Here is a 13,958-nt window from a genome sequence, read left to right on the forward strand (position 1 = left end):
GTTGGAGGTTGCTGTGAGCTGTAATGCCATGGCACTCTACCCAGGGGGAAAGCTTGAGGCTCTGTCTCAAAAAAAAAAAAAAAAAAAAAAAAAGATTCTTACGTTAGCATAGTTAAAAAATGACGGGATGACACAAACATTTCTAAACCCAGTGCTTACCTTCGGAAGATAGACAAATGATTATTTATCTGGAGCTCCACAGGCTTTTAAATCTCAGAGAGTATTTCATGGTTAACAAAGTTCCCTGTTTTTAAAATTCCATGACTGTGCCCTGGGAGCTGGAGAGGATTATTTCAGTCCAGAGAAGTTTTCAGTTGCCATGGAAAGAGCTGCTCGAAGGTAACAATGAAGGTGGATAAAAGTGAGAACTTTCTGTCCAGTAGAGTTTCAGGATAATCAAATAAATGTAGTTCATGAATTATGACTTTGTACACCGATATTTAAACCAGTTTTCTTAGAATTATCGATAGTCACTGGCCTTTCCAGGGACAGAATCTAGGTCAAAGGATTTCACCTTGCACAATAGAAAGACTTGAGTGTTGGATCAAGATTTTTTTCTTTCTAGTTGATTCTGTGGTAGCTGTTTCATCCAGACCGAAATCAGGATTTATTGACAAGATAGGCTCTTTGGAACCTTATTTCACAAAATGCAGAAGTCTAAACAATTTTTAAGACATGCATGATAGGTGTTTTCAAACAAAAGGAAAAATATTTGTTGAAGCAATAAAGCTCTTACTTGAGAAGCAGGGCAGGTGGCGAATTGTAAGCAGCTGCCGATGTTGTGCCCTCCAGCGTCAGGGGCAGGAGATATTACACCAGGTCCTTCAGTCCCTGCTACACGAGGCCTCTCGATAAATTGGTAGTGAATATATGACTAAAGGAATAAAGTGGTGTATATTATAGGAGACAAGACCTAAGATCTCAAGTGTCTGCTTAGAGTGCAGGGGCTTGGGGCATCTGGTGGAAAGGAAAAGTTAAGAGAGAAAGAAATTAGGAAAATTGGTCTCCTCCATCACTAATTGAATGTGGAGTTTGGGATGGGGCAGGATGATCCTGAGGGAATGCTGGGAACACTGAAAGAAACAGAAAAGGCAAATATTCCCCCGAAAATTCCAAGCTTCTCTTTGCTCATCATGGAGCAGTTGGGTTTGTGTAAACCAGGGTTTTTCAACCTTTTTTACCTCATGCCACACTTGAACCTGTAGTTAAACTTCCATGGCACACAGAAATTATGTTGATCAAAAAAATAAAATAAAATAAAAAGAAGATACTTACTGTGCTTTGAACTCCTTTTGAAAAATAATTTAATTAATGGTCTTTACAAATTTTAATGGCACCCCCAAGATCCAGCACACCAGTTGAAAATCACTGGTCTAAACTGTCCAGGGAAGGGATGTGGCCTGTTTCTTGTGAGTTCTGGGGTGAGATTAACTGGAACTAAAAGCCAGAATCACCAGAGGAGTGAGGAGCTGGGCTGAAGATCATGATCTTCAAGAAGAGAGTCCAAGTCCAGGGGACTCTGGGCCTGGGAGGCCCATACTCCACCACTGCTCCCTGCAGGCTCCTGCTTGGCACCCCTTGTCATTTCCATGGTGGGGACCACTGGTGCCTCATTCATAGGCTCAGCTGTGTCCCAGTCTCAGGACTTGGTTAGCAGGTTAATAAGGAAATATAGTCAAAGCCCTAATCAACAAATGATCTGATCCTTCCTAGACTGGATACCCCCAAGTCCCTGTGCTTTGTCCTTATCCCTGGAATTACCCCTGACCTTCCCAGCTCCAAGTAGCAGATCCTGAAGGCTGCACTAGGCCCCCACTGTATAACCTGCTCCTTCCTGGGACATTGGGTGCTGTCTCCCCCAAGCAGTCAGCCCCTCGTGTGGCTGTCTCTGGCAGCAACATGAGGTGTCACAACTCTGCACTTGCTCTGGGCCTCCCTGCTCCTATTTCATGCTGCCTTCTTTCCTCTTTTCAAAGACATTGACCACTGTAAATAATTACAATAATGCTCATGAACACGAATTAATGCTCGTGGCACATGCAGTCAACAGAACACTCTGGAATTGCAGTAATCCCATTTTATTACAAGCCACTGTGCCTATTACAATTTTCCTATTGCCTTTATAGCCCAGGGTTACTCTGACTTCCACAAAAATCACCTTCAGAATCCTTGTCCTCCAAGGAGCTGATGTGTTTTCTTTTGCCCTCTGAGGGAATAAACCTGGTTTATTGGATTATGATCACCACAAGCATCAGAAGGGTTCCATGTCCTTCCTTCTAGAAGATGACTGGCACCTTGAGACGGTCATGGCTATAGGCCAAACAATGTAGTTACCACTCACAGATCTTTACAAAGATCTAGGGTTTGGCCCAGGACTACATAGTATCTGACCTATACTATCTAATTCCTGAAGTTTATATTCTAAGGTTGGATAAGAGACAAAGCTTCTGTCACACTTACACATTACCAGTGATTATGGATGTGATGTGAGAACAGTATGGCATTAATAGAGGATGGAAAAGTATAGAAGTGGATATGAGTATTTGTGGTTCTTGGTTAATTGACAAGGAAAAGGAGAAGCTTCAGCTTTAGTTAACTCCCATGCTCTTGGGCCACATTGCTCTTAATTTCTGGATTATGTGAGACTTCTAACAGCTTTGGGGAATTCTGTTTCAATGCAAAAAAAGATTCTAAAATAGAGGGCACATCAAAGGCATAGTCTGAGAGCTTCAATGCCTCCATCTCCTGGGATGTTGATTGAAAGGCAGATTCTAGGACTCTGCTCCCAGGTCTACTTAATCTGACTCGCAAGCCCCAGACCCAGAGGAATCTGAAATGTTAATAGGCATTTCATGAGGCTCTTATGCCCAGCAATGTTTGAGGACTCCTGCGAAGATGACTCTGAATCAGGGACACACCCACAGAGCCTTCCACATTCTTACATTCTTGCTCTTAAAGAAAAAAAATTAAATCAACTGAAAAAAGAGCACGGTAGTTTTGCAAGCATCTTTAAAACTGAGAGAACTGCAGGTATAGGAGTTTACGATCAGATCCAGAAAAAGAAAACTGTGATGGGAAAGGTTTCCACTCATCCCACAGAGCTGGATGAATAGGGTTGAGAATCACTGCCAAGACCTATTCTCACTGAGCTTCTGTGGACATTAATATTTTAAAGCCCCACTGTACCATCAGGATCCCCAGCCAACTCAGGGAGCCTGCCCAATGTCAGTGTCACTCACTTTTGAAGGAGCTGCTTGTCAGGAGTCACTTCTGAATAATAGCTTTAAAAAATATTATTTATAGAATGCTAAAGAATGCTAACACCAAAATGTGTTGCTGGTATGCTGCTGAGCAGTTCGGGTGACATTGCCAGTTGAAGCTGGCTCCCGACACGTCTTTGATAGCATCCACTGGGGTTTGAACAAAAACAGTGATTTGTTTTTTAATCTCAGAATATTACAGAGGTATGCGTGTTTTGGTTACATAATTTGCTTCTGTCTATTTTAAGTCAAAGTTATAAATGTGCCCTTTACCCAGAGAGTATGTAATTGCACCTGTTAGGTGTGAATCCACCCATCCCTTCCTCCTCTCCTCCCATCTACTTGATTCCCATTGAGTTTTGCTTCCATCTGTGCATATAAGAGTTGATCAACTCGCTCCAATTTATTAGAGCACTCGTGGTGTATGTTTTCTTCATTCTCACAATGCTTCACTTAGAAAAATGGTCTATAATTCCATCCAGCTTGTTACAAAAAAATACTAGATCACCATTGTTTTGTTCTTGTTGTGGCTGAGTCGTACTCCACAGTGTACATATACCATATCGTATTAATCCACTCATGCATTGATGGGAACTTGGGTTGTTTCCACATCCTTGTGATTATGAATTGTGCTGCTATAAACATTCAAATGCAAGTGTCTTTTGGGTAAAATGTTTTTTCTCTCTTTTAGGTAAGTATCTAATAGTGGGATTGCTGGATTAAAGGGTAGGTCTACTTTTTGTTCTTTGAGGTATCTCCATACTGTTTTCCAAAGAGGCTATACTAGTTTGCAGTCCCACCAACCAAAACCAATGATTTTTGGTTTTGGTTTTTGAGACAGAGTCTATGTTGCCCTCGGTAGAGTGCCCTGGCATCACAACTCACAGCAACCTCAAACCCTTGGGCTTAAGCGATTCTCTTGCCTCAGCCTCCAGGTGCCTGCCACAAGGCCTGGCTATTTTTTGGTTGCTGTTGTCACTGTTGTTTAGCAGGCCCAGGCCAAACTCGGTGTATGTGGCTGGCACCCTTCTCACTGAGCTTTGGGTGCCAAGCTAAAAAACAATGTTTTAAGAAAATTTTCTTCTATGATATTTAGGGACAATATCGATTCCCTAAGAAAAAACAGATGCACGAAAAGGCAAATTGTAATGTGACTATTTTTGTTCAGATCCCATTTAGTTAAAAAAAAAAAAAACAAAAAAACTACAGGTAGCCATTGTACCTCAGGAAATTCACCACTGCCCATAATTGTAAGATATGGCTATATTGATGTTTAAGAATTTTGACCTAATAGGAATCCCTGAGAAGTCAACCTAAAAGGAAGAAGTAGAGATAAAATTAATATCAATACAAGTAGAGAGTTGATTTGGGTCAAGCTTGTGGATCACAAGCTGGAAATAAAGATTCAAGCTGCTGTGAATGTATACCAAATTAGTAGCAGTTACAAGTGGATTTTTAAAGGCCAATGAAGGGGTAGCCTGATATCAAATTTTTCATCAGGAATTCTCATTGGCTTACAGAAATAAAATTGATTAGTGACTGGCTGTACATCAGCAGTTCCCAACCTTTCTGGCACCAGGGATGGGTTTCACAGAAGACAAGTTTTCCAAGGATGAAGGGGGTGAGGGGTGCGGAGAGGGGACAGAGCAGGTGCTAATGCTGTGGGCTGGACCATTTCCAAGGAACCACATATTGGTGCCAGCCTGTGCCTGGGGAGTTGGAGACTACAACGATCCATTATTAAGGTATAAGTTGCAGCCTGTAGTATCCAGTGTGGTATTATTAGGCTAACTTATAGATACCTGTGGTAATGGCAATCAGTTTTAAGAGATGACAACACAGCTCAAAACAGGGAGTAGGATGCAACTACAGGCTCATTTTAAAGCCTTTCTGGACCCGACAATTTCAAAGGACTCACATACCTGCCATGAAAGTTCTTTTCTTTCCTCAGGAATAAATATTTCCAAGCTAGTACTATTTTCGTTATTTTTGTCACATCTTAGCCCATTTGTGCTATTGTCACAGAATTCCACAGACTGAGTAAGGGTAATTTGTTTTCTCACCATTCTGATGCTGGGAAGCCTGAGATGAAGGCCCCCCACGCCTCCACTGCAGCCTCTGGAGGGGAGGGATGCAGTGCCCCCAGTGGTGGAAGGTGGAAGGACGACATCGCTGAAAGCTGCTGAAGCCCCCTTTATAAGGTCCTCAATCACATTCACGAGGGAGGAGACCTCATGGCTGATCACCTCTCTGAAGCTGTACCTGTCAAAACTAGCCCCTTGACTGTTGATTTTCAACATCTGAGTTTTGGAAGGGACACTTTTAAACACTAGCATTTCATTACCCAGTTCATAATATCAGGTGGAAGTTTTGTTTTTTTGTTCTGGCCTATTAACTAAGGTAATGTTGCCTGGTCCCTCTCCAGCCCCTGGTTTAATGGGTCTGGGTGAGGCCCAGGTGATTAAGATGCATGGTGCTGAGAACGCTCCTTAACAGTCAGTGAAATAGGCCTCTATCAGTATCATCAGAGAATAAATTCTCAGTCATACAGGGGTTTCGTGTACTTAGTAATACAAAAGTTTCCAGACTGAAATAGGATTTTCTACCTCCAATTTAGTCATCTCATTTTTATGAGCTCTAAGCCTCTAAGGGTCTCAGAGCCTAATTCGTCATGAGTCTAGTAGTGTAAGTTTATGGCCTCAAGGCTGGATATCTGAGTCTAAAGGAATATTATTTCTGGCCTCTCTTAAATTAGAGCAGATCAGACCATGCATCTTTGGTTACAAAGTGAGGTGTGTTACCTTTGTGTTACTTGGGCAGAGACTGACACCACATCAGGAGGGTCTGGATGCAGATGAGATAGAAGGAGCGACAGAGGAACACCTCTTATCACCCCTGAAGCGTATAATCCATCAGACACAGTCCTTCCCAGCTCCCCACATGCACCTCTCTATGCTCCTTTTTTGTTATTGCAGTTTGGCTGAGACCAGGTTTGAACTCGCCACCCTCAGTATATGGGGCCGGCGCCTTACCCACTGAGCCACAGGCGCCACCTCTATGCTCCTTATAAACCAGCTGCTTCTCATCCTTGCTCCAGATTTCCCTTTGTCCTGCCTTTTCCCTTTCCTCCAGGTACTTTCTACTCATCTTTTAGATTTTTCTCTGGTCTCCCTCAGGAGCTGTTCTTGACATTCAGAGAAACTCTACATTGAAACTAATGAACCCTAAGTTTCAGGGCAGCTCACTTGCGGGAGGGCCCTTGCAAGTCCCCAGGTCAAATTTTCACATAGTTGTGCTTTTTAAAATAAAGTTTGTAGATGGTACTTTAACCATAACTGTTCTGGACTCTCCATTTCTACTACCCCTCCATCACATTTCCTCTTACGTTGCGTGGTATTGGCGTAACCATGAGCATTCTGGGGAACTGGGATAAAGGAATGTTGAGTTTGGAAGGCACTTAGTTTGGATTTTAGCCACATAATATACTTAATATGGTTGTCAATCTAGGAATTATCTATTAGTCAGGGTTCAGCAAAAGAAATACAACCTGTGGGAATTATTAAACTAGTTAGAGCTATACAAACACACACACACACACACATACAGGGTCATAATACAAGGAACTGGCTCAAGCAATTGTGTCAGTCTAGCTAATCAAGTCCAAATTCCCTACAATAGGCCATCACAAGGGAAAATCAGGATCAAGCTAGACTTCATGGGCCAACGCTGTGGCCACAGGCAGGAGACTCACTTACCCATCCCTTACCCCAAGGAAACGTCTGAGCCAATTCCTTGTACATTGAGCCCAATGTTTAAGGCCATTCAATGGATTAAGTCAGGCCCACTCAGGATAATCTCCTCAACTTGAGTAGGGACTTGAATTACTTCTATAACTTCCTTTCATAGAGCAACTTGATTTACGTTGATTAACTGAGTACCATAGCACAGTCATCAAAAAGCCATATGGATTCTAGCAATATACCTGTCATCTTCTGTATAAAATCATCCAACTTTGACTAGAAGGTTGAGGACTAGATTTTATAGTGTTATTAGTATGTTACTAATGTACCCAGGACCAAAGCAAGTGGGAATTAGAGGAAAAAACGAAGTCTAAAATATGTAAAACATAAATCCAGCCTATAGAAATTCTTTCAGTAATCAGAGCATTAAAAAAGTAGAAATTTCAATTATCAGTAATGCCTCTTCAAAATGGAAGGTCTAAGCAACAAAATGGATAGTACATGATTGTCTAGAATAGACAATTACTAAAAAATGCACATTTTTTCTTTTTCCTATGTTAATGAGAATGTAGTATTGGATCTTTACCAAATGTGCCGTTTTAACTGTAACTTGGAAAAACATCTTTGGAACATTTCAACTAAAACAATTGAGGAATTCTTCCACAAATACTGGAAGATGGCAGATTCGGATGTATAGAAAGTAGAACTTACTTTGTCGTTTTTAAATATGTTGAAGAAGTATTAGAAAATGCAAATAAGATTAATGGGAATATGAAACAAAGCAAAAAAAAAAAATAGCCATGAAACCAAAACAGAAATTATTCTCAGGTCAAGAAGGAATACCAAGAGAGTCTTCAGATTATACCCCAAATAATAATTTATAAAGAGGAAGAGATACATTTCAAATTAAAGCCATAAAAAGACTCTTAGAATATATAGTAATTTCATTAACAAAGAGAAGCAAATCATATGAATTTTCTAGGAAAAGAATTTAGCAAATTGGCTCACATGTTTATCCCAGCCCTTGAGAGACCAAGGAAGACGGATTACTCAAGACCAGGAATTCATAATCAGTCTAGGCAACAATGCAAAACCCTGTCTCTAAAAAAAAGAAAAAAATTTAAAAACTTTTAAAAAATTACCCCAAAACTAAGTAACAAAGACACCAAACAACCATCCTCCAGTTAGTTCTGGATTTAACATATAGACCTACACTTTCAAGGTTTTCCCCACATGAGAGATGAGAGGTTTACTAATGAAAATCTAACACTAAAATGACCCCAAAATAAAATTCTCCAACATTAAGACATACCAGATTTTCTAAGCCTCCAGACAGCTATATTCTTATATACATTTCTGAAACTAATCAACAAGTTACATCAAAAAAACATTTAAAAGCTCAAATGGGGGTGGCACCTGTGGTTCAAAGGAGTAGGGAGCCAGACCTATATACCGGAGGTGGTGGGTTCAAACCCGGCCCCAACCAAAAACTGAAAATAAATAAATAAATAAAAGCTCAAGTACAAAACCTGTAACTACAGAGTTAAAATGTAGAGCCAAGTTCTCCATTTTATTTCCTGCTTATTTTAAATCTACTGACTTTTCTACTAATGTTAAAATAAAACTCATTGTTTATAATATTACTTACTCAAGGCTACTTAGAGATTTTGTTTTTCTTATACAATTCAGCCAATTCTAACTAAAATGTAAACATTAAAAATTTAAGCCTAAATTCATTTAAAACTAAAAAATGAAAGGATTAAGGAGCTTTTAAACAAAATCAAACTGCCATTAGAAAGCTTTCCCCGAAATTTTGGTCCACAGCCTTCATTAAATTATCCCATCAGAACAAATGCAATTCAGCCATGTAAACAGTTCCCAGTTTTTGTCAAAAATACAATTTGGATCCAACCATCTTTTGTAAACTGGTAGGTTTATATTACTACCTTATAACCAAAATTCTGAAACAAAAGCTATAAGAAAGATTCAATTGTTTCTATTTCTCTGGAGAACATTGATAAATGGATACAAGGCAAAAAGAAGCCTTACTTACAGAAGTATGTTACAGACAGAATGTGTCCTCCCAAAATGTGGATGTTGAAGCCAGCTCTAACCCACGTTAATTCAGAATTGTGGCTGTTTATTGAGATATGCTCTTGAAAGAGATGGTTAAGTTAAAATGAGGCAGTTAGGGTAGGCCCTATTCCAATCTGCCTAGCACCCATCCTTATAAAAGGAGATTAGGACACAGTGAGAGAAACACCAGGGGCACTTACACAGAATAGCAGCCTTGTGAAAAGACAGCAAGAAGGTGGCCATCTGCAAGCCAAGGAGAGAGGCCTCCCTCAGAGAAACCCAGCACTGCTGGCACCTTGATCTTGGACTACCAGCCTCCAGAACTCTGAGAAAATGAATTTCTGTTGTTTAAGCCATCCAGTCTGTAGTATTAGGTTATAGCAGCCTGGGCAAACTAATAGGAAATATATCAGGAAGTTAATTATTAAAATAATAAGTAGAATATGAATGTTTTGACATAATAAAAAAAAATTATTAAAATAATATGTAATTGTCCTCAATTTGTCACCCCCTTTTTTATTTAGGAGACAAAGTTTGTCTCTGTCACATAGGTTGTAGTGCAGTGGCATGATCACACTCACTGTAGCCTCTAATTTCTGAGTTTCTGGGCTCAAGTAATCCTCCTGCCCCTGCCTCCTGAGTAGCTGGGACTACAAGTATGTGCCACCATGCCTGGCTTATTTTTTATTATTATTATTTTGTCTTATGTCTATTATGTCTATATTTTGTATATAGTACAATAATATGTACAACATTTACAAAAATATTTACAAATATTTACAAAATAATAGTACAATAATTATGTCTATTATTTTGTATAGACAAGATGTTGCTATGCTGTTCAGGCTTCTTTTGAATTCCTGTCCTGAAATGATCCTCCCACCTTGACCTCCCAAAGTGTTAGGATTACAGGCATGAGCCATCATTCCCAGCCTATTCTTTTTTTTTTTTTTTGAGACAGAGTCTCACTATGTCACCCTCAGTAGAGTACTGTGGCATCACAGCTCACAGCAACCTCAAATTCTTGGGCTTAAGTGATTCTCTTGCCTCAGCCTCCCAAGTACCTGGGACTACAGGTGTCTACCACAACACCCAGCTATTTTTTTGTTATAATTATCATTGTTGTTTGGCAGGCGTGGGCTGGATTTGAACCCGCCAGCTCCGTGTATGTGGCTGGTGCCCTGGCCACTGAGCCACGGCACCCAAAAGAGGCCCCCAAAAGAATAATCTCAGTTCCTTCACAATCTGGCCATGCCATTGCTGATGGCCACATCTATATCTCTCACTGCTACACTAATACATTATGCCAGTCAACTATCTGGTTGTAAAATGATCTGCTTGTGGGTCTGAACAACCACTAGACTGTGTACTCCCTGTGGACAGACCCTGATTTTTACCTATGTCTGAATGTGCTGGGGTGAGCTCAGTGCTTGGCACATGTATTAGATGAAGGAAGAGATAAAGATACCATGAAGGTGTAAGTGGATACCAAAGAAGGATGCACCAAACTCCTACCAGTGTCTGCAGATTCCCCTTTGATTTTTAGAATTCCAATTATAGATTATTCATGTTGTTTCCCACCTGGGAAAAATAACCTTAAGAATCTTCCAGCTCTACTGGGCACGATGGCTCACTCCTGTAATCCCAGCAATCTGGGAGGATGAGGCAGGTGGATTGCTTAAGCTCAGGAGTCTGAGACCAGCCTGAGCAACTGACCCCCTCTCTCTGCTAAAAATAGAAAAACTAGCCAAGTATGGTGGTACATGCTTGTAGTCCCTGCTACTCAGGAGGCTGAGGCAGGAGAACCACTTGAGCCCCCAAGAGTTTGAGGTTGTTGGGAGCTATGATGCCAGGTCACTCTACCTAGAGTGACAGTGTGAGACTGTCACAAATAAACAACAAACAAAACAAAGAGTCTTCCAGTTCCTGAACCCTGATAAACTTGAGACAAGAGTAAGGCTAGTGAGGAGAGCAATACCCACTTACACAGTTAGTCGCCTAACTGACTAACCAGAGAACTTCTGGCTAAGAAAGGAAAATCAAATAAACAACAACAACCCAAACCAAAAACCAATGAATAAAACAAGATAAAAACTCCTCCTTCTACCCAATACCTGCCCGCCCCCCGCCAAATCCCTTGCTATTTCAGTATTATGTTTGAATAGCTTTGTAGACACACATGACTTTCTCTTTATGTGTTTGGATAGATAACGTGAGAGGGTGAAACAGAGAACTCAGCAACCCTGTCAAACACAGACTGTCTCCTGAAATGATGAGACACTCGAGTCTGAGATCAATGTTGTTTTGCATCCAAAATATTTTCTGTGAAAAGGAAGTTCTGAATTATAAGGAAAGAGGCTTGTGCAAGGAATTTGTAAACCAGGCTCAGTCATGAATCTCTTCTCAAATTCTTGTTCTCAAGGAAAGATTATTAACATGTATATGTGTATACATATATGTACACACACACATGTGTATGTATATGTGTATATACATGTATGTGTGTGTGTGTGTATATATCTATATATCCCTTTCCATATATATTTCCTTGGTGGGATTCATCACACGCTGCTGTGACATTGCAGCCTCCATTTCCATTGGAATTTCTGCAAATGGAGCCTGCTTGTTCTTACCCCTAAAATGAAAAGCAATTTGTTTTCTATTATTTGAGGTGTAAAAGGGAGCCATTTGTGCTCAGCAGCCTTTCCCACAATTGCCTGCTTCTCACTTCCTATTTCTTTCTAAGCTGGAGTATTGCACATTTCATCTGATCCTTTATTGGATATGCTGTTGCTTCATCATTTTTGAATGATGGATGTTGTTGAAATACATAAATATTTTCTTCCTAGAAAAAAAAATGGTACACACACAAATAAACACAACTTTTTGCATGCAAATTGGACTCCTTCAAAGACCACTCATTGCCATTGAGAGAGCGCTGGGCACTGGACCCAAGTAAAGAACTCTTGCCCGTGGTAATCCCTTAAGACAGGACTGGCAGCATGGTACCCTTGTAAGACACAAAAGCTCTAGAATATTTTATAATGTAGCTAAAGCTTTGTCCAAGGTGCAGATTTTAAGTCAAAAGGAATAATTAAAGGGAGAAAAAGATATTTAGAGTTTTAATCCCAAACATCAGTGCCTTTGATTGTTAATTTCTGAGTTGAGTAGATGTTAGGGAGGGAAGATTTGAGAAAACTCTGCAAATCATTATGGTAAAAAAAATAATTTTGCACATAATGTTTTAGCAACATACCTTTTCCACATAGATAAAGAGCTTGACTTAAAAAATTTCTTTACTAATAATATTGTGTAAGAGCAAAGTTAAAGTGTAACATGAATGGATAAATAAGTCTCATTTAAAAGCAAATTTTCATTTACCAAGATCACCAAAATGCAAATCTATTAAAAATAGACCTTGTCTTTAATGTTTATTTCACATTATCTAAGTACATCCAGTTATGCAAATTTACATTTTATTTCACACCTTTGTATCCTGATATACATATAAGGGGACAAAGAACACATTTGCAATGTTTAGTCTATAAAATTCTGCTTGGGGAAAACCAGATTCTTGGCTGCCTTATTCTGCTGCACGTCTAGAATACAATTCTAAATCATCGAGTGGAAATCAAGATGGGTCAGAGAGAAAGCTGACTAATTTTTTATACCACCTGAGGTTACTTATGCTTAATTTTCAAATGGCCTTCTGAAACACATTTCAGTAGGTAACATATTTTTTGGAGCCCCTTAAAATATTTCAAGAGGCTTCACTGGTTGTTTCTAGAGCTCTTGTAATCTACATGAAATTGATCCTAGCTACATGGCAGTGATACCTAAATGTTGGCATTGTAGTGCTATAGATTCGCCTATGATTTTTTTTTAAGTGGTAATCAACATTATTATCCCTCTTTGTGAAAATATCTTGCCAGGCTAGAAAACGAACAACTATTTCTTCCATGAGGCAAAGGAAAAGGACAGGCCAGTACAACACATAATTAATTTTAAAGGAAACAATCACATTGAATTAAAAAATTTTAGTTACAACTTAATGAGATTCAATCATACCAAGACCACACGGTGATTCTAGATGATTGCGTGTTCATTCTGTTCAATGTTGCCCATCAGATCTTTTGTATCACTAATTCCGGAACTTGACTGACTGTTAAAATAGAGAGTGTTTTCGAAGGCGCCCTCTTGAGGTAGGTGCACACGTCTTTTCTTATAAAAGAAATAGGCAGCAAGGCCAGCACCGGTCAAAATGAGGAGGATGACAATGACAACTACTCCTGCTACGTTGGAAGATGGTTTGGAAGGCTCCATCTTCCTTGAGTCAGCTATAAACAAATTTTAAAAAAGGATTAGGGAAAAGCTGGAGGGAGACAGAAGTTTAAATGATATGGAAAACAATACAACTTTCTTTCTGGAAACACTAAAATGCCTATTCTTCCAAGTGACATTTGTCAAACAGAAAGGCAAGACATGAAAACAAGAATTCCATATGGCCCCGAGAGGATTATTAAGAATGTTTAGATGATTATTCAGCTGTAAACAATACTACATCTGCCTATAAGCCTTGAGCTAGTTAAACAAAGTTTTTCAAATGTGTTACCTTGTTTCACAATAATTTAAAAATACATTCTAAGAAGATAAATAGAATAGCAACAACAATGATGGTGGTACTTAAAAGCAAGTCAAAAATTAGGAAAAAGTAGAAAATAAGCATAGTGGAAATTTGAACTCGTGGGTATAATCAGTAAACAAAAAGCACTTGGGAGATTGATAAGGGGTTTACAATCAAGTCATACATTTCACCTAGAGTTTTTTCTAGCAGCCAGCAATACGGGTAAAATAGGATCAGTTACGTAAGTTGTCTATAAAA

At 39.5% G+C, this 13,958-nt stretch overlaps 2 protein-coding genes across 5 annotated transcripts in view; both read right to left on the reverse strand.

Annotated features, from left to right (window-relative positions):
- The window catches only part of SLC39A12 (solute carrier family 39 member 12), a 60,839-nt gene extending 59,635 nt beyond the window's left edge, over window positions 1–1,204 (reverse strand). For 3 of the 4 annotated variants that reach the window (XM_023511427.1, XM_023511426.1, XM_023511423.1), the window contains exon 1: window positions 160–1,204. The gene's annotated coding sequence lies outside the window, so the exon portion shown is untranslated. The remainder of the gene's footprint in view (window positions 1–159) is intronic. The other variant, XM_023511424.1, reaches the window with a different exon arrangement.
- Window positions 1,205–12,479: 11,275 nt separating this feature from the next.
- Window positions 12,480–13,958, reverse strand: part of MRC1 (mannose receptor C-type 1) — an 87,926-nt gene continuing 86,447 nt past the window's right edge. Inside the window, exon 30 of the mRNA XM_003786779.3 lies at window positions 12,480–13,413. Coding sequence (XP_003786827.1) covers window positions 13,163–13,413 — 251 coding nt within the window. The 3' untranslated portion in view covers window positions 12,480–13,162. The remainder of the gene's footprint in view (window positions 13,414–13,958) is intronic.

Source organism: Otolemur garnettii, unplaced genomic scaffold, assembly GCF_000181295.1.
Source record: "Otolemur garnettii isolate 467f Iridium unplaced genomic scaffold, OtoGar3 scaffold00019, whole genome shotgun sequence".
In the NCBI taxonomy this organism is placed as follows: Eukaryota; Metazoa; Chordata; class Mammalia; order Primates; family Galagidae; genus Otolemur; species Otolemur garnettii.